The sequence below is a fragment of the Schistocerca americana genome, chromosome 2 (assembly GCF_021461395.2).
Source record: "Schistocerca americana isolate TAMUIC-IGC-003095 chromosome 2, iqSchAmer2.1, whole genome shotgun sequence".
In the NCBI taxonomy this organism is placed as follows: Eukaryota; Metazoa; Arthropoda; class Insecta; order Orthoptera; family Acrididae; genus Schistocerca; species Schistocerca americana.
In genome coordinates this window covers 637,321,801-637,343,522 of record NC_060120.1, presented here as the reverse complement: position 1 = coordinate 637,343,522, position 21,722 = coordinate 637,321,801, and the positions used below count along the sequence as shown (strand labels likewise).

The 21,722-nt window shown below is 40.2% G+C and overlaps 1 protein-coding gene across 3 annotated transcripts in view; it reads right to left on the bottom strand.

The window, feature by feature from the left end:
* The window catches only part of LOC124596626 (myeloid leukemia factor), a 140,382-nt gene that overhangs the window by 7,859 nt on the left and 110,801 nt on the right, over positions 1–21,722 (bottom strand). Inside the window, exon 7 of one of the 3 annotated variants that reach the window (XM_047135854.1) lies at positions 6,193–6,242. The exons of the other annotated variants lie outside the window; for them this stretch is intronic. Within the exon in view, the coding sequence (XP_046991810.1) occupies positions 6,224–6,242 (19 nt within the window). The 3' untranslated portion in view covers positions 6,193–6,223. The remainder of the gene's footprint in view (positions 1–6,192; positions 6,243–21,722) is intronic. 3 annotated transcript variants of the gene reach the window in all.

The window sequence follows — 21,722 nt, the reverse complement described above, 5'->3', positions numbered from 1 at the left end:
CATAAATTTGTGTCTGAAATTTCAGAATTGTTTGTCTTAAGATTCAATATAAATACATATATTCTTTTTGAAACAACCTTCATTTCAAGACGCAGTAGTTCAGAATTTAAGAGTAACAATGCTTGCAACCTAATCACACACATTTCTCACAAACTAGTAAAATTTTTAAATTTTACCCACCATAAACTATTTCCACACTATTCATTTGTGTTCACAGGAAGTCTTGTTTATAGAAGTGGGACTACTCATCAGATACTATCTGTTGTGTCATTACAGTTTCACCGATTATAAAACTTCTCCAACCTAGCTAAAGCAATCTTTACAAGTACTTCCTTCTCCATATACAGGGTGATTCAAAAAGAATACCACAACTTTAGGAATTTAAAACTCTGCAACGACAAAAGGCAGAGCTAAGCACTATCTGTCGGCGAATTAAGGGAGCTATAAAGTTTCATTTAGTTGTACATTTGTTCGCTTGAGGCGCTGTTGACTAGGCGTCAGCGTCAGTTGATGCTAAGATGGCGACCGCTCAACAGAAAGCTTTTTGTGTTATTGAGTACGGCAGAAGTGAATCGATGACAGTTGTTCAGCGTGCATTTCGAACGAAGTATGGTGTTAAACCTCCTGATAGGTGGTGTATTAAACGTTGGTATAAACAGTTTACAGAGAATGGGTGTTTGTGCAAAGGGAAAAGTTCTGGACGGCCGAGAACGAGTGATGAAAATGTAGCACGCATCCAGCAAGCATTTGTTCGCAGCCCAGGAAAATCGACTCGCAGAGCTAGCAGAGAGCTGCAAATCCCACAATCAACTGTATGGAGAGTCCTATGAAAAAGGTTAGTTATGAAACCTTATCGCCTGAAATTGGTTCAAGCACTGTCTGCAGCTGATAAGATTAAAAGAATCGATTTCTGTAATTTTATCCTTGCTCAAATGGAAACAGATGAATCTTTCGTTTCAAAGATTGTGTTTAGTGATGAAGCAACTTTCCACACTAATGGGAAAGTCAACCGTCACAATGTATGTATAGGGGGCACTGAGAATCCGCGGGAAACAACTCAGTATGAACGTGACTCGCCTAAGGTGAACGTTTTCTGTGCCATTTCAGCCAATAAAGTTTTTGGTCCCTTTTTCTTCGAAGGTGCTACTGTAACTGGACTACAGTATCTGGAGATGTTAGAGGATTGGCTGTTCCCTCAGCTCGAACAAGAAGCACAACAATTCATATTTCAGCAGGATGGAGCGCCACCACATTGGCACTTATCTGTCCGTAGCTACCTGAACGTCAACTACCCGAGGCGATGGATCGGCCGCCAGGCAGCCCGTGACAGAGCACTTCATCACTGGCCTTCAAGAAGCCCTGATCTTACCCCCTGCGATTTTTTCTTAAGGGGGTATGTTAAGGATATGGTGTTTCGGCCACCTCTCCCTGCCACCATTGATGATTTGAAACGAGAAATAACAGCAGCTATCCAAACTGTTACGCCTGGTATGCTACAGAGAGTGTGAAACGAGTTGGAGTATCGGGTTGATATTGCTCGAGTGTCTGGAGGGGGCCATACTGAACATCTCTGAACTTGTTTTTGAGTGAAAAAAAAAAAAAAAAAAAAAAAAAAAACCTTTTTAAATACTCTTTGTAATGATGCATAACAGAAGGTTATATTATGTTTGTTTCATTAAATACACATTTTTAAAGTTGTGGTATTCTTTTTGAATCACCCTGTATTATTACATTTAAGTATGGATGACAAATCTGTTTTCACAACATTTGAAACTACAACTAGAGTATGTTAAACTTTTTTTCATCTTCAAAAGATGTGAAATCAGGTTTCAGACATACCACAGAGTGCTATTCTAATACAGCAATTCCAGCAATATTTTACACTTTTTTTCCAACTACACTGCCAGCCAATATTGCCATAGTGTTAAAATTAAAATCTTTCACTCTTTGAAGGTCAATTCACCTTTCAACTTTATCACGTCAATAAGAATTCATTACCATTACCCACACCCCAGCACTGCTTCAGTGTAGGGATGTGTCAACCCAAGTCAGATGCAAGGCATAAATATTTTGACACAGCTGGTCAGCAAGAGTGCAAACTGAACACTTGTGAGAGAGCTAAGCGAGAAATTATAAGACAAGCACACACAAAACTACCTTCATTGCCCTCTTAACGTTAAATAAGATGCAACAGATAGGATGCAACAACACCTATCAGTGACCTGATGGAGCAGTTAGAACTACTGACAAGCCAATTAAGCAAATGTAGCAGAGCCAGAGACAGTTGACCACTTGTAATAAACTGGACCAATTAAGTTAATGTAACTGGTGTGTCTCAGCAAAACCTTCTCTCAGTTCAGGATAAATAACATGACCAGCTAGCTTAGACAGTCAATCAGTAGGATTGATGGAAAAATTTGCAAATTTGTGGTAAGGTCTTAGGGGACCAAACTCTCGGGCTTGGGGGAGGGGGGGAGCCACACGGACCATGACAAGGTACCTCACCTCAGACGGTGCGGCTAGGATTGATGGCAAATTTCTTGTCATTTGCACTCAATTCTCTGATTATTTTATTGTTAACATTTTGTTTAAGATTGTTCCAGCATTTTCACCCTGTGACAGTCATACACAGTATGTCTGCTGTAATGATAGCAATTCCACAACCACAATTAACTGACGCTGAAGTCCAGGAATGTGTCTACCACTAATGGGTAGGCCATGGGTCCTCCCACCAGTTTCAGTTCAGGCCTCAAGATGATTTGACCCTTCAGCTTTGTACAGGCCAGAGGGCATACCTAACCGGCAGGCCAGGATCAACATACATCACATCAGACTTCATAGCATCCAATACCATGGTCCTCCTGAAGGGACAATTCGGGCAATGACCAGAGAGGGACCGAGCATTCTCAGGGTGGCATGTGAATCAATTACACATGCACCTCAGTCACACCTTCCTTGATCTGCCCCATGGAAAGTGCCTTTGAATTGGCATGTGGACACCTGCCAGGGTGGCAGTCAGCTGTCGATGCTGACTGACAGTGATCTCTAGCAACACAGTCTACCACTGATGATAGCAGATTGTACTACAGCCTTCATAGCAACTGGGCGACTGAGGCTACAGCAATGAGGTGTATATTGAACAATAAATTGAGTAATAACTAATCTTCTTTTATTAGCATGAAACAATGTCCAACTGTTTGCTGGCAAATAAGCTGATAAAACAGTAAGATTTCCAGTGCAGAAATGGGTGACCCCTAGACCATAAAGCTAATTGAAATCCCACTGAATATGTAATTTCATGTATATTGAAACACCATTTTGTACTGAGAGGTATGAGAAAGCTCAAAAGAATGGTGACTGTATTGCTCCTATATAACTGTACTGAGTTAACTGTCAAACGATAGTTCAGGTGCCAATCTCGATTACAATCAATGATACTCTCAGCACAAGTAACTCTCTGCATGGAACGTATGTTAAATGCATTTATCATAATGTCATCTGATCTATAGGTGACCATCTGGGCAAATATAAGAAGTCACTACACTAACTGGTACTTGCTATCCCCCACCCCACTCCCTTGAAGTGAATAGTAAGAACTGATTGCATTATGTAATTCACAAGCGTCTACAGAAACTTCTCAATGACTTGGGGAACATACAAGTTTAGAGGGAACCAGGGAGCAGGTTTCCAAATTTCATACAATTTTGTGGAGCTTGAGATGGTAACTGTGTGCCTGTGCCACTGGCAGTAACATTTCCAAAACACTCCCAACCTGGTCTCCCAGATAAGCTGTTTTGTCCACTGTTCATTTTTTCTCAACATGCTACCAATCTTTAATTGAGACATATTAGCTGTAACTTCCTTGTTGAACAAGAGAAATACATATTTTTTTTGCCTTGAATACCATATTTTCAGTGTGTGTGTGTGTGTGTGTGTGTGTGTGTGTGTGTGTGTGTGTGTGTGTGTGTGTGTGCGCGCGCGCGCGCGCGCGCGCGCATACGCGTGCAACAGCAACATGTGCCGACTGAAGAAATTTGCTTTTGGAAAGATATCTTTTCAATTGGTGAAGTGGGCTTCTTCAGCAGGGGCAAAGGCAGGCAGACAGACTTGTTAAGCTCACCAGACAAAATATTAACCACCTCCTCCAATTTTGAAGAGCTGTGTATGGACTGTCACTGAATGCTAGCTTCCAAGTGATCACAAATAGAACTGCTAGCACAGTCTGTTAGCTCATTACAGACTACTGTATATGGTGGCACATACACTGTCTCAATAGGCCCAACAATGAAGAAACAGCACAGTAGTTGAGTGGAAGATAGTAGTAGGGTCTGACTGTCACAATTTTTCCTCTTTTCAAATGATGCACGGTATCTACTGCACCAACAACCCAATGTGGCACTTAAGCCATGTGATGAAGATGATAAGTTCATAGGTGTTTCATGATGTTTCTCCTACCATCATTTGGGCTTTATACATTAAGGCTAATGCAAACATTAGGCAGGATGTGTATTTTAATATTCTCAGCAAACAAGCAGTTGCCTTTTCTTCTCCATTTAAATGATCAGCAAACAAGCAGTTGCCTTTTCTTCTCCATTTAAATGATAAGTATGCTGTGGACAATCCCATTTTTCATGCTGACAACAGCTACATCCGCAAAACTGCTTGCAGATTTCTTAATCTGACAAATAATCGCTTTCTCTGTTGCCCTTCGACTGGTTGCTATTTCACCTTACCCTAATCTCACAGAGCATGTCTGTTACTATCTGAAACGCAAGTGAAATATAGGACTCAACATCCACACATTTTGGTAGCTCTCCAGGACAATCATCAAAGTGAATTCAGTTACACGTTACGCACATGAAGAAATTTTTGGACACTCCTCACGTAACTGAGGCCATTATCAAGACTAGAGGTGATGTTTACATGATATTAGCATAGTCTCTCCTGGGAGTGACTAATTTGATATATACGCATATGTATTCCGTCAGCTCTGAAGGGTTTGTCCTAAACCACAGCAATGCCCTCTCTTGGTTATTTGCCTATACACTTCTCAGTGAAAATTATGGCAACATGTTAATCATTTATATGATACTCTTAAGCGATGTGTTTTACTACAGCCTTACTGGTTATCATGTAACAATGATATGTATTATAAACAAATCAATCATGAGATAATATATCAGCATGACAGAAACAATCCTTCGCCAAACAGCAGAAAAATTTAGTCTAGCAGAGTCCATTACCACACACTGCCAGAAGACACCTTGTATATTACAGCAGCTCACCAAGGTGCCATCTACATACTTAAATTTTCGAAACTGATTATTCATTAATGTACTGCAACATATCCAAATATATCACTGGATATTGGTAATCTGTGGCATCTGAAATGTATCCTCACAAAAACAAAGTGCATGCATGAAAGATGACATAGTAAAAGCATGCATTTGTAGTCATATGAATTAGACTGAGCAGTAACTGGATGAAGGTTACAAAATTTTCCCTTTTTGCTTGTTAAATATTTAAGTTTTATTTTGGGCTGCTCTTTCATTTATATGATACAGATATGAGCAAAATTTCTTTGTCATGTTTTATTGCTTTACAGATTATGTGGGACATGGAGACACTGACCAAAAAAGGTCATAGACAATGCTGTAATGCACACCACTTTACAGACTCATGTTTGTTTCACTTTACAAAGATGTAGGATATTGAAGAACCAAAAAAGTGAAGAGTGAGCTCTGGTCCTGTTCACAACATTGTTAAAAGCAGAACAAAGACACGTGTGTGTGTGTGTGTGTGTGTGTGTGTGTGTGTGTGAGAGAGAGACAATTATACACTGCTCAATATTGGTGCAATTAATCTTATATGATGTTCATTATTTAAATAGTTAGTGAACTATCATTAGGCTTACAGGACTTCATACTAAAAGGCAAATCGCATTCAACCCAACTTCTGCTGGTTGTATAAGCATACTATTTGTACAGGCTGTAATTTTTAAGAAAAGACACACAAAACTGCAGTGGATTTAGTTTAAGATATACATTATTATTACACCACAAAGAGAGACAATTGGTTAATGACAAACATTAGTTCTCATGACATTCTTAGAAAAAATGACTCTCTCAACAACGGGCCTTAGCAAGTGTTAAGTCATATGTAACATACTCAAGCTTAGCCTGAGCTACTTACATGGGCTTAATCGTGCGAATATTTATGTTTATCAATACTTTCTGTTGTACCTGAAAAGCGAAACATCAAAAGAAATGTAAAGATAGAAATAAAAGTTTGAATTACAAGGATAAATGAACAGATATTTAAATGAAAGAGTGAAAAAATTGGTTACTTTTCCAAAGAGCTGAAGTTATCCTAACTGTTTGTTTCACATATCTTTTTGATTTTTTGCAATCTCTCTTTAATAAAATAATATAAAACATCAAAAGCGCCAATGCAGTGCCAGATGGAAAAAATCTACCAACCTCAAATAGAAATATCTCACTTCTTGACTTCCTCATTACATATATCCGCAATTATTGTACCCTTAACCATATTTTGGCAATGAGACATTGTATCAAGACAGTACAATACTGGATAGAAATGATTAATGTTGAACTCTTGAGACAACTTCTCTGCAACATATACCATGAGATGGGCTCTGTGGGACCCGTAGTTTAAACTGAGATTTAAGGCGCAAATAAATTGAAATTTTTAATGTCGGTTACATAATATTTATTTTACAATTATTCAAATATTGTTTAAATACTCCTCGTTGATTTTGTTGCACTAAATGAAGTCTGCAGTATTTTTCCATTTCATCTCACGAAATCAAATAATTCTGTGTGGTTTTTTAAACAGTAATTAACTGTAAGAGAACTTGATTACATAGGAATAATATTATGTATCTCTATAACAAGAGAATCTTCACATAAAACTAAATTCCAGGGTTTAAACTTCCACACATGAACTGCTTTTGACAGGCATAAAAAGAAAGTCTGCAAAATTTAAATTCAATGTTGGGATCAAAATATTTTTATCAGCACTTTGAACACATTTGATTTAAACGAACACTAAGTACTTTCTTGCAGAAGCAGAAAGGTCCCCATCATAATTTTCCTGAAATTCTTCCTCTGACAGATCCTCTACTAATATAACTGGTCTCTGGCTACAGCAAAACAATCTTATTTTTCATCTATTTTGTTTTGAACTATATCACTATATCTTCCTCCATCCAAATAAAACAATTTCATCAAATTGAGGATTGTTAAAACTGGCCTTGGGGAGAGAGGGGGGGGGGGGGGAGGAGGAGGAGGAGGAGAGAGAGAGAGAGAGAGAGAGAGAGAGAGAGACTGACTTTACTTTAAGCATTATACACTGTTTGACAAAGTGCAGCACCCAGAAGGCACAGCGAGCCGTCAATGTAGCTTTGTACGTGTACACACCTGCAATTCTCTGCGACAGACAGAATGGCAACCAGGGTGTATTAGTATTGACTGTGTTTTGTGTTATTCCAGTCTTGGTAGGACACACAAGTGACATGAAAAGCCTCTGATGACGTGTGATCACTGAAGGACATGGTGAAGGACACCTCAATGCCAACCAGCATGGATTCCGAAATCATCGATTATATGAAAACCAACTCCTACTTTTCTCACATTGCATGCTGGAAGTTTGGCTCAAGGCAGTCAGATTCAGTATTTCTTGATTTCCAAAAAGCATTTGACTCAGTACACACCTATGCTTATTTGTCGAAAGTTCCAGCATATGGGGTATCAATTGAAATTTGTGACTAGATTGAGGACTTTTTAGTAGGTAGGATGCAGCATGTTCTCTTTGATGAAGGGCCATCGCCAGATGTAGAAGTAACTTTGGGTGTGTCCCAGGGAAGTATGTTGGGATCCTTGCTGTTCATGTTGTATATCAATGACTTGCAGACAATATTAACAGTAACCCCACACTTTTTGCAGCTGATGCAGTTGTCTACAACTCAGTACTGCCTGAAAGAAGCTTCAAAACTTTAGTCAGGTGTCGATAAGATTTCCAAGTGGTCCAAAGATTGGCAACTTGTTTTAAATGCTCAGAAACTTAAAACTGTGCACTTTACAAAATGAGAAAAACATAGTATGCTATGACTGTTAATATCAATGAGTCACTGTCAGAAGTGACCGACTCATACAAATACCAGGGTGTAACTGTGGGGATGTGAAATGGAATGGGAAGAAACACTAATAAAGGGCAGCATGATTGGTCACAGGTTGGTATGATTCCTGGCAGTATCACAGAGATACTAAAGGAACTGAAATGGAATACCAAGACAGATGTAAACTATCACAAGAAAGTCTTAATGAAGTTTCAAGATCTCACTTTAAATGATAACTCTAGGAATATACTATAATCCCTCACTTATTATTTAAATAGTGAATGTGAGAGTAAGATTAGAATGATTAGTGCCATCATTCTTCCTGCATTCCATGTGTGTATGGAATGGGAAGAAACCCTAATAACTGGTACAATGGGAGATACCTTCTGCCATCCACTTCACAGTGGTTTGCAGAGTTATATGTAGAAGTGGAGTTACTCCTCAGTCTTAGGCATACTGAGCTACAGAAAACCAAATTGTGATGAATCATTTTGTGGTAACATCAATCTTGATAAACTATTGATAGTTAATAGGAAAGATAGAAAGAAAACATGTCGAATCAGAATATAGGAAAAATAAAATAAAAATACCAACTAAATGAAGTAGGGAACTGTGTACTGAAGAGTCAGACAGTAGGTGAAAGGAGGCACAGGATTGAAAGAGCCATTAAGGATGCTGCAGAAGAAACAACAGCCATGAGAAGCACAGGAGTTCGGGAATGCATAGCTGAAGATTTTAGTTTAACAACAGAGGAAAAGGATAAGGACAGAATGAGATTGTTATAAAGAGAAACCAGAAATAATGTGGAGTAATAAAGGGAATTAAGAAGGAAACTGAGATGACAAAAGTCATGGTATAGCAATATGCACATATACAAATGGCTGTAGTATCATATACAAGAGGTATAAAAGGACAGGGCATCAGTGAAGCTGTCATTTTTATTCAGGTGATTTATGTGAAAAGATTTCTGACGTGATTACAGCCACACAATGGGAACTAACAGACTTCGAATGCAGAATGGTAGTAGGAGCTAGACGATAGGGCATTCCATTTCAGAAATCCTTACGAAATTCAATATTCCAAGATCCTAAGTGTCAAGAGTTTGTTGAGAATACCAAACTTCAGGGATTACCTCTCACCAAAGACATTGCAATGGCAGACGACCTTCACTTAATGACTGAACAGTGGCATTTGCGTAGAGTTGTCAATGCTAAGAGACAAGCAACACTGTGTGAAGTAACAATAGAAATCAATGTCGAATAGACAATGGACGTATCCATTAGGACAGTGCGGAGGAATTTGGCATTAATGGAATATGGCAGCAGAGGATCCAAGCAAATGCCTTTTCTAACAGCACAACATCACCTGCATCGTCTCTCCTGGGCTAGTGACCATATTGGCTGGGCCCTGGGCGACTGGAGAAATGGCGTCTGGTTAGATGAGACCCAGTTCCAGTTGCTAAGTGTTGTTGGTAGGGTTCGAGTGTGGTGCGGCCCCACATAGCCATGAGCCTAGGTTGTTAACAAAGCACTGTACAAGCTGGTTTTGCTCCAGATGTTCCACAATGGTGTTTGCTGCATTTACATAGAACGGATTGGGTCCTCTGGCCCAAGCAAAATGATCACTGACTGGCAATGTTTGTGTTTGACTACTTTGAGACCACCTGCTGACTTTCATGCTTGACTGGTTTGAAGAACATTCTGGACAATTCAAGTGAATGATATGGACACCTCAATTGCCCCACATGAATCCCATTGAACATTTATGGGACATAACGAAGAGGTCAGTTTGTGCACAAAATCTTGCACAGCAACACTTTCACAATTATGGATGGCTACTGAAGCAGTATTGCACAATATTTCTGCCAGGGCCTTCTGATGACTTGTTGAGTTCATGCATGCCCTGTCGAGTTGCTGTACTATGCCAGAAGAAAGGTGGTCTGAGAATATTGACAGGTATCCCGTGACTTCAGACTACCCAAGGAAGGACCGCTGTATACTGCACCAAGCACACTGCGACCTGTTCAGATCTGTGCCTGCAATTTGGAACAGGTAACAGACTCCCTGCAGCCTGTGTCATCCTTTACCACTGGTCAGAGACTAGCAGCAACCGAACTAGGAAATTACCATCCCTTCCACAGACTGCCATTAGCACAACACTGACACCTGTACGACGGGGGGTTTGAAAAGTCCATGCAAAAATAAAAACTACTTACATGTTTGGGTAGACCTTTTTTATTTTTCGACAGTCTCCTTTTAGAGTTATACACTTCATCCAACGCTGTTCTCATTTGTTGATCCTTTCCGAATAATAGGAACTGTCTACAAAACAGCTATTACTTGCTGCAATCACCACATCGTTTGAATAAAATCTTTGTCCCGCCAGCCATTTCTCCAAATTAGGGAACAAATAGTAGTCCGAGGGAGCCAAGTCTGGAGAATACGGGGGATGTGAAACAAGTTGGAATCCTATTTCCATTAATTTTGTGACCACACCTGCTGAGGTGCATCGTTGTGATGGAAAAGGACTTTTTTGTGGTCCAATCACCAGCGTTTTTCTTGCAGCTGAGTTTAAACAGTCCAATAATGATGAATAATATGCATCTGTAATAATTTTACCCTTCTCCAGATAGTTTATGAGGATTATCCCCTGCGAATCCCAAAAAGACAGTCGCCTTAACTTTTCCGGCCGAAGGAATGGTCTTCGCCTTTTCTTGTGCGGATTCTCCCATGGTAACCCACTGTTAGATTGTTGTTTGGTCTCAGGAATATAGTAATGTATCCATGTTTCATCCACTGTGACGAAACGACACTTTAAGTACTGTGGATTCTTCCTGAACAGCTGCAAATCATCCTTGCAACACTTCACATGATTCTGCTTTTGGTCAAGCTAGAGCAATCGCAGAACCCATCTTGCGGATAGCTTTCTCATGTCCAAATGTATATACAAAATATTATGTACCCATTCATTCGAGATGCCCTCAGCACTAGCAATCTCACGCACTTTAACTGAAGTTGTAACCACCACAGGGTGTCCAGAACGTTCAGCATCACTTGTGCCCATATGGACACTGCGAAAATTTTGAAACCACTTATAAACTGTTCTAATCGAAGATGCAGTCACCATATTATTTGTCAAGTTTCTCTTCAGTTTCCCCGAGGCGTTTTGCCTTTCATAAAGTAACGTTTAATCACACATGAAATCCTTTTTTGTCCATTTTTTGACAATCACTTGACTTCCTTGATTCACACAAATGCCAAACACAAAGAAATAGACCAATATGGCTGAAACTTGGCGTGCACTCTTCCCAAAGATGCTACTAACTAAACATGACCTCGATACTCGCCGGTGGTGCCATCTCTCAGACTTTGCACGGACTTTTCAAACACTCCTCGTATTTGGAATAGTGTCGTGACCAAGGACTGGGGACTGCTAATGAATGGCATTTCTTTATGTTTCATGTTTCACCCTTCTGCCCCACTCCCAAGGACGATTGCTGCTGGTGGTGGAGATGCCAACTTTAGGAGAGGTCCCATTCTTTCAACATTCTGAAAAGGCACAGTGGTACTGCCAAAATTCCGGATACTCAAAGTATAAAAAAAAGGCACTGGTACAGTGTTTGCTAAGGGTTTGGAGAAAATGATTACAAAATCCTACCAGATAGGTTCTTTTGCAGCTGACATGTCAGCAAGACAAACATTCACTCTTGACTTTATTGATTGCATATAAGTAGAAAATGTATGACCATGGAACATCCTGTTGACAGGTGATACCTATTTCCACTTCCAAGGACATGTCAATAGGCAGAATATAGTCAACAGAAAGCTTGCAAGCACATCAACTAATAGCACTTCATTGTGCACAGCTGACTGTGTGGCACAGGTTGATGGCATTGTGTGTCTTAGGGCTGTATTTTTTCTCAAGAGACGAGTCCTGCGGGTCTTGTTACCCGTACTGCCACTGGTAAATGCTTTGAGAGTATTTTGCACACCAAGTCATTCCAACCCTTTCACAGTATGAATGTGTGCTTAGCACCTTCCTCGCATTGCACAGCCAGTGAAGTGACAGCTGCAGAGGTGTATCGGAAATGCTAAAATTATCAGTCATTTCCCTACAGCCCAGCAATCTAGATGACTATCTTAATTAGTGTGACTTCTGGCTGTGGGGTTACTTGAAAGATGTGTTCAGTGCTCCAATTTCAAAAATAGTTTAACTGAAGACACACACTGCACAATGCATTCTAAATGTGATCCCCGAGAAACTCCTATCTCTTGTGGAACATGCTGTTTCTTGATTTCAACTTGTGGCTGGAGACAGTGGGCAGCATACTGAATGTCTTTCACCAGCCTCATGACAACTGGGAATTGATGTGATTTTGCTTTTTATGCAGTTTTTGGTCTAAGGACAATTGAAAACTGATTTTTCCATCCTACATGGTAGAGCTTGCCGTGGTAAATGGGCTTACCTAATAAACAGCATCACAACTGTTGACTGCCAAACTTGAGCAGTCGTACACAGTGAACAGTACGGATGGCAAAACTATGCAACTCAAACCGTAGTCATCTTATTGCGATTCATCTGTTATTTGTAGCTGACCCCACTTACGTTAAGACGCTTACAGTGATATCGCTTGCAAAATTTTTCGCTCCACAACAATAAATGTTGTTTCAGTTTTTAAATCTGATCCAGTAATACATGTCTTGTAACCCTCATTCTACAATAACAAGTTCTTATGACAGTGTGCTTCAAGGTACTGGATTGGCTCACCTCCCAGATTAGTATAACATTTTTGTTGGCCACACTCTCTCTGCTGAATACTTTGTGCAACATGTTGACTCAGAAAACATTATGAAGTGTTACATCTGATAACCTAACCCAAAAGTTCTTGACAGTTGTTGCCCCACAATGTATAAACAAAACCAGCTTTCGTTCTACTAGTTAATGCCAACAGTTCCATATCAATGAATGACACGAACACAGTATGTGAAGTCATCAGATTAATTACCGATTCTGTGATCATTATGTTGTACAGTCAACTATCATGTGTACTTGGTGAAGTTGTCACTTTTCAAAATGCATTAAGCCAATATGCAGACAACTTACTGTTATTACCTAGTCTTGACTCACCATTAAATACTGCATTAGAAGTAAGTTCAAATGCATCTGCTGTTGTCCTGAAGAGTAGCTTCGAATTGATATGTGATATGGAAGCATACATATGTTGCAGTTACTAAGTTAAAAATGCCCAATGAGAACTGCAATTACAAAGCCTGTCAATTACACGGTTCTTGAGTGCAGAGTATGGTCTCTGAAGCAACATTACTGATCCTTCCCCATGGAATGCTAATTTCCTGAATGTTTTTTGAAAGACTGCACTGCTTAAAAATTGTATTTTTGTTTCCATGAAGTCAAAACATGTTACTGATTGACTATCTGCAATTTATGATCTGTGGTGGAATCAAGCATGCACACACTTTCACTTTAAGTAAGATATACAGAATGATTTTTCACAAAAATGGAAACAGACAAATAACAAATGCTTGCTTGTAACTTACGCTGCATATCACTCTCAAATAAGTAAAATAGCACAGAAAGTTAATGTCATGTTACTTACATGTCTTATGTCAAATTTGTTACAAAGCAGCATGTAGCTCTTTATGTTACATATGCTTTAACTATAAAGGCATTCCATTCCAAAAGGCAATATACTTCACAATAATGCTATTGTGAAAATATTTGGTTTTCATTCCCAAACAGTTAAAATTAAAAACAACAGATTGCTCTGTTGGTTTTATTTCAGAGTATTATTCAATAACAGAAGCAGCCCATAAAATAGCGTATGTTTGCAGCACCCTATCTGACAAATGGAGTAGGAATGGAAATGTGGAAAATCAGGTTTTTTTTTCAAAATTATAAGTACATGATGTTCAGGAAATGCTTGCAAATTTTATACAGGTAAATTCTATCTAAAAACAGTCTTAATAATTTAATTGGATAGACAACAAATCTACTCACCAAGTGGCAGCAGAACACACACATGAAAGACAGTTGTAACTGGCAAGCTGTCAGAGTCAGTGGCTCTTCCTTCGGGCAGAAAGGTTGAAGGGGAAGGAAGAGGTGTGAAGGAAAAGGACTGAAGAGGTCTAGGAAAAGGGGTAGGTCATCCAGAAACGCAGATCAGGGAGACTTACCACATGGGATAAGAAGAAAAAATTGATTGTTGGGGACTGCATCACACGAGGTTTGAAAATTTGAGAGCTTAAAGGTTGATTATGATATTTGGTCCGTGGGGCGCTCAACTGTGCAGTCATCAGCACCCGTACATGTCCCAATTTTTACACATACCTTTTTTCCACAGAGTAATCCAGCCACTGTCACAAATGATGATGATGATGATGATGATGATAACACAAACACCCAGTCACTGGGCAGAGAAAATCCGAAACCGGCCAGGAATCGAACCCAGGACCCCATCATCCAGAGGCAACAATTCTAGCCACAAGACCACGACCTGCAGACGAGCTTAAAAGTGGAAGACAGGGTATTATGCAGACATAGATTACTGCTTAAACACCATGCATGAGTTAATAGCTAAGTGCATTGCATGTAACAGGTGGGGGGGGGGGGGTGAAAAATAGACAGGTAACACAATGAAGGATGTAGGAAACTAAAATGGAGTGAAGGAAAGAGTGGTTACTGTGAAGAAATGCTGAGATGGAAAAAATTAACATAAATTAAGGCCAGGTGGGTGGCGTGGGGGGGGGGGGGGGCGCAATGACCTGTTGTGGTCTTAGTTCCCACCTGCAGAGTTCTGAGAAACTGCTGTCTGGGGGAAGAAGGCACATGGCACGGGTGGCGAAACAGGCACTGTGGTCATGATTGTCATGTTGTAGAGCACGCTCTGCAGTAGGATATTGTGAGCTGCCACTATACAACCTCTGCCTATTCATCCTAATTGATAATTTGGTGGTAGTTGTGCCAATGTAGGTCAAACAGTGTTTACGTAACAGCTGGTATACAAGAGTCGCTTCACAGGTGGCTATCCCTTTGATTGTATGGGTTTTCCAGTTACAGGGCTGCTATACGTGGTGGTACGAGGGTGCACAGGGCAGGTCTTGCAGAGGGGACAATAACAGGGGTAGGAGCCATATGGAAGGGAGATGGGTGCCAAAGGAGGATACAGTCTGACAAGAATATTGTCGAGATTGGGAGGGTAACAGAACTATTCCAGTTGAGGTGGACAAAATTTCAGACAGAATAGATCTAATTACAGGGCATGATTTTAGGATTACAGGGCATGATTTTAGGAAGTCATGGCCCTGTTGAAGTAGCTGATGAACACATTCCAGACCAGAATAAAACTGAGTCAACAGTGGTATGCTCCAATTTCTTTTTTTTTTTTGGAGGAATCAGCAATACCAGGATTGGATGTGATGGCCCGGGAAATCTGCTTTTTAACTAGGCTGGTGGGGTAATTACATCCTGTGAAGGCTGAGATGAGAATGGTGGTGTGATGCCATAAAGAATCTGCATCCAAACAGATGCCAAGGCTGTATGTGAGGGAATGTTTGATAGGGAAAGGATGGCAACTGCCAAATGTAAGTACTGTATGTTGGTAGGTTTAATGTAGGCAGAAGTGTGTGACTAGCCTTTGGTGACGAAGAGATCAACATCGACGAAAGTGGCGTGGGATTCGAAACAGGACCATGTGAAATTGGGAGAAAGTCTTCAGGGATTCCAGGAATTTTAGCATGTCAGCCTCACAATTCCATGTGGTAAAAATATCATCAATGTATCTAAACCAAACCAGGGGCTGAAGACTTATGGATCCCAGGAAAGTGACCTCCAAGCGAAACACGATGCATCATTTGCGTAGGAAGGAGACATCCTGGTTCCCATGGCTGCACCCCTGATGTGTTTGTACGTCTGCCCCTAAAAGGTGAAGTAGTTGGTAAGAAGAAAGTTGATTAAGGTAAGTAGGAAGGATTATCGTAGGTTTGGAATTGGGTGGAAGCTGACTGACGAAATGTTCGGCAGCAGACAGACCATGTACATGGGGAATGTTAGTATACAGGGAAGTGGCATCAATGGTGACCAGCAAGATATGTGGTGGGAGTGGGACATTCAGATGAAATGGTTGGTATCTCTGATGTAGGAGGGGAGTGTTTGTACTATGGGTTACAAGTGTTGATCAGCTAAAGAAGATATATGTTCAGTGGGTGCACTGAAGCCAGCAACTATAAGACAGCCAGGATGATTGGGTTAGTTTAGTTAAAAAGCAGATTTTCTGGGCCACCACATCCAATCCTGGTACTGCTGACCCCTTAAAAAACTTTGGAGCACACCACCGGCGACTCCGTATTATCCTGATCTGAAATGTGTTAAGCAGCTACACTGACAGAGCCATGACTTCCTAAAAATGATGCCCTGAAATGAGATCCATTCTGTCTGTAATTTTGCCCACCACAACTAGAATAGTTTTCTGTTGCCCTCCCAATCTCCACAATATTCTTGTCAGACCCTTTGCTCCTTTGGCACCCATCTCCCTACTGTATGGCTCCTACCCCTGCGACCATTCCCACTGCAGGACTTGCCTATACGCCCTCCTACCACCACCTATAGCAGCCCTGTAACTGGAAAAACACGTACTATCAAAGGGAGAGCCACCTGTGAAACGCCACACATCTTATACCAGCTGTTATGTAAACACTGTTCGGCCTGCATTAGCATGACTACCACCACATTATCAATTACGATGAATGGGCAAAGGCAGAGGATGTATAGTGGCAGCTGGAAGTATCCTACTGCAGAGCATGCTCTACAACATGATAATCTTGACTACGGTGCCTGTTTCATCACACGTGCCGTCTGGCTTCTTCCCCCCAGACAGTAGTTTCTCAGAACTCTGCAGGTGGGAACCAAGACCACAACAGGTCCTTGGTTGTCACAATCCGTCTGATCTTAATTTACGTTAATTTTTTCCATCTCTGCATTTCTTCACAGTAATCACTCTTTCCTTCACTTCGTTTTAGTTTTCTTCATCTTTTATTGTCTTACTTGTCTATTTATCACTGCCTCGCTCCCACCTCTGTTACATGCAATGCACTTAGCTATTTACTCATGCATGATGTTTAATCATTATCTCTGTCATGCATATTTTCATGTCTTCCACCTTTAAGCTCTCAGATTTTCAAACCTTGTTTCGTGCACTCCCCAACAATCAGTCTTTTCTTCTCGTCCTGTATGGTAAGTCTCCCCTGACCCACAGTTCTGGGTGACTTTCCCAAAATCTACTGCTTTGCCTAGCCAGTCCTTTTCCTTCACCCCTCCTTCATCTTCAACCCTTCTGCCCGAAGGAGCCAATGGCTCTGAAACCTTGCCAATTAGAACTGTCTTACGTGCGAGTTCTGCTGCAGCTTGGTTAGTAATTTTTTGGTTTGTCAATAACTGATTGCTTTCATTGTTATAAAAACTGTCTTTGTAGTAACTGGTCAATTCCTTGTTTGTTTAAAAATCTTCAATAGCAAGGTCATTAGAAGTGGATCATCCAACCTTTCTTAGTGTGAACTACAGTCTTTTTAAGGTCCCGAGCCAGCAAACACTTAAGAGTTAAACACGTCTTCTGGCCTTTGATTTGCATCTAATGCACATTATTGTTCATATTTCATAACAAAATTCAATGGTAAAAACTAATAATTTATGAGACAGGATAGCAGTCCAGTGCTTTCTTTCGTAAGATGAAATGTTGAATACCACCAACAGACACACACAAAACTGCGGGAACACTATACTGCTTTTTGAAACTATTGGTTCTTTTTCACGGAGAAATGAGTCCTCACAATGCGTGATACCCTTTCATTCTAGGATTTGACTGACATGCATTTCTTTTCTACCCCCCCCCCCCTTCCTACTCGAGGGAGGAACTAATAGCCTCAAAAGGAATGAAATCGTCATAGCCTTTACTTTGTGTGTGTGTGTGTGTGTGTGTGTGTGTGTGTGTGTGTGTGTGTGTCAGCAATACTAAACTTCTTGTCTCCAGGAGGTATGTACTGGACAGCCATTCTGTCTCTCTCTGCTTAGAATTTTAGAATTATGTCAACTCAGTTGTTATGCAATTACAGACGAATTATTTCTATTATTTACCATTTTTACCTGATAAGACGAGGTTTTTTTCCACAGATTCATCAATCGAAAAATACGGGGTCATCTTATAGACACAGATTAAACTACTACTGCTGAGTTCAACTTTTTTCCATTGTTTAACGGCTGATTATAGGGAGTCCTTTTACATTTACAGATGAAACTTTGGTCAGTGAGGATTCGTACAAATTTATTTTTAAGGATTCCAAAGGTAGGATTTACCACACAATAACTACATTTGAATAAGCTCTAGATTTCCTGATAGGTCTGAGTGCTCGATGCAAGATTGATCTTGCTCGAACAATCGTGACATTTGATGCATGGTGCTAGTGCAAGGGATAGTGAAGAAACTATGAACTAGCCACTACAACAATCTAATGCTCTGCATAAAAAACAAAGTTTTTACGAAAAACCCAAAGAAATAGCACTGAAGTGCACGAACTTACAAACTTTTGTTGGATTTGAACAGTTCTGCAATACAAGTTCTTGTACTTCTACAGCTACCGTATACAGAAATTCATGTTACTTTTTACGTAAGGGAAACATTCAAAGGCAAAAATCTTTCCCTCATAATAGATTACTAGATTCTGAAACCAATTCAATATTTTATTTAGTTACGAGAAATTAATGATTTAACAGATGGCTTGTCAAATGAGAAATTCTATCACTGTTCATGCCTTACAACACCAGGGAAAATGTTGCCACCTTCAGAACAAGATGGTTGTATTCAGATGAAATGAGAAAGAAAATTAATCCAGAATTAAATGTTTAACAAATAAAAGTCACATTAAACTGAAAGCAATTGTTATTGCAAGAATAAATTATGGTGGAAAACCAATTGTGAAGATAGTACGAGTACAACAAACGTCACTAGATCAGAATGAGCGAAAGTTCAAGTACTGGACTGAATCGTGACTGCAATCTTTTATTTACATAGAAGCTGCCGCTGTTATGTACGACCTGCACCCTAGCAGAAGTGATAACTACATCGTGTGTTGGGAGGGACGGTGTGGCGCAGGCAGCAAACTTCACCATGCCAGCAACCATGGACATCTACATTGCATACTTTGACTTTTTATGATCAACTATCACGTTTCGAATCCATTTTTTACTCTGAACCAAACCGACTTTAGATTTGGACAAATAGTCAACAAAAGCACACATTTCTGCAGGTGATTGTAAAAGTCTAGATTGGAGCTAGTGGTGCACATAGTGTTTTGTGAAGCAATGCTGTCAACACTGTCGTGAGGTATGTTGGGAATGATGTGTCAGCTGCTACTTCTCTACAACTGACAAGAGAGTGGCAGGCAGATGAAATGTTTGGGAGCAAGACACGTTTTAATACTCTGAGAAGCAAAATTCGCTATTCAATCAGGGGGAAAAAAACCTGCATTCTGAGGTCCCACATTAATTACAATTTCAGAAATCACAAAATATTTGTGACAAAGAAGATATAAGTGTCACAGCTGTCCTGTTAGGATTATGACAGTTTGAAATAGTGATGCCACAGACAACAGGCTAACTAAACAAAAAAGGGGATGAAGATTAAAATTAATGTAAACAATTTCTTTTTGTTCATTTTTCCTTGTATTAGCAAAATAGAGACAATCAATGAATGGACAAGTTTAGAATGTGTGTTACATGAGCTTTTTAGGCAGATAAGGTGCCTTAGGTCAGTAACAGTCATTGAAATTTTGTTTAGTCAGAATATGTTACGAACACATTTTTCCAAAGGAGCCTTAGTCAGGGTTTCTTTATACTCAAGTAAATACGGTCCTTCCTCTGAAATATGTCAGGGTGAAGAAATTATCTTCTACAATAACAAGCTAAAATTTCAGTTTTTGCTTATACTGGCCAGATAATATGAAATATAGCTTCTTTGTCCTCACATTTATCTTCCATTTGCTCGCAAAGCAGGTTAATTTATTGTGTTAGGCTAGTAATTTTAAGATCCTGCTGAAAGTCTAACCTTGACTTAAAATTACAGCCAATATTTCACTTCAAGAGTTTGTAACAGAACACAGTGTCAGTTCCACATCACACTGTGCCTGTGTTAAACAATAGGCTCCTTGAGAAATGTTTATTTTAACATATTCTGCTAATCAAAACTATAAAATTCATTGTTGATGTTAAATATCTGGCCAAAATATTAACGTTATACAAGGCACATTCAGAAGGTAAGTGTACAGCGACTAACAGGCTATTGTTTTTTGGGGGTTGGCAACACCGAGTGGTAGAGGGGTTCCCCTGATCAGAGTGATCAGTACAGTGACATGGTAAGTGTACAGCGACTAACAGGCTATTGTTTTTTGGGGGTTGGCAACACCGAGTGGTAGAGGGGTTCCCCTGATCAGAGTGATCAGTACAGTGACATGGTAAGTATGTAAACTGATGATGATGATGTGACCTGTTGTGTGAAAGATGTTGGTAAGAAGTACCATCAAGCACAATTCATGTGTTGAGATCCACTTCCTACTCGCAGAAGGAATAGCTACCAAAATTTTTTTGTGAATCAAAACAGCGGGAGTTTTATGAACAGAATGAGTTTAAGTGGTGCGAGGAAACTTTTGATGAAGACTCCCTAAAGGCAACGGATGAAATTTCTGTGATGTTTCCAGAACTCTCCTGAACTCTTATACTAGGTGCAGCAGAATGTACTCCCTAGTTACAAACAATCACTGAAATGCACACAGGTGCAGTAGTGAAGTGGGGATAGTGGTGTTAGGTAGGGGCAGACGTTGCCATTTTAGTAGTCACCATGCCATGGTCTGGTGAGCATTAAGTTTTGTCGCAGAAACATTCTTTAAAAACAATTATAGCATGGCAAAGATGCAGAGCACTTTTAGGGCAGTTTGGTTTGAATCTTCGTGACAGGGTTCCACATGCTAATACTGTTAGGAAATGAATTTATCATGTTAGGGTAAAAGGCTGTGCACTTCCTAGAAAACCCACTGGCTGACCTGAAAGTGTGAGGACACCTGAAAACATTGTGGCAGTGAGAGCGTCCACAACACAGTCTCAATCGCACTCTGCGCAGAAACATGCTGCTGATCTTTAAATATCATCTGGAAAGGTAAAGTGAGAGATGGTAAAGGGTTTGCACCCACTGGGAAAGTGCAGGTAGTGTGAAGTTAAGGCGCCATAGCAAGTGGTGGAAAGCGGATTCCCGGAGGTAACAGAGAAGAGGGAGAAGCACCACACTGACGGTCAAAGAAATCATCAAAGAAGGAGACAAGGAGGGGTGGCCACGCATGGCAAACAAACTGCATGCGTACCTGCCGAGGAGGAAGTCACGGCGTTAGGACAGTGGTAATTCGGCAGCTTCAGCATACAGACACTCAACCGGGCTGATGTAAAAGACACCCATGGCCAAATGCATGCCACGATGGCGGATAGTGTTGAGAGGGTGTAAGAGATGAGCATGCAGAAGCATAAACAAAGCACC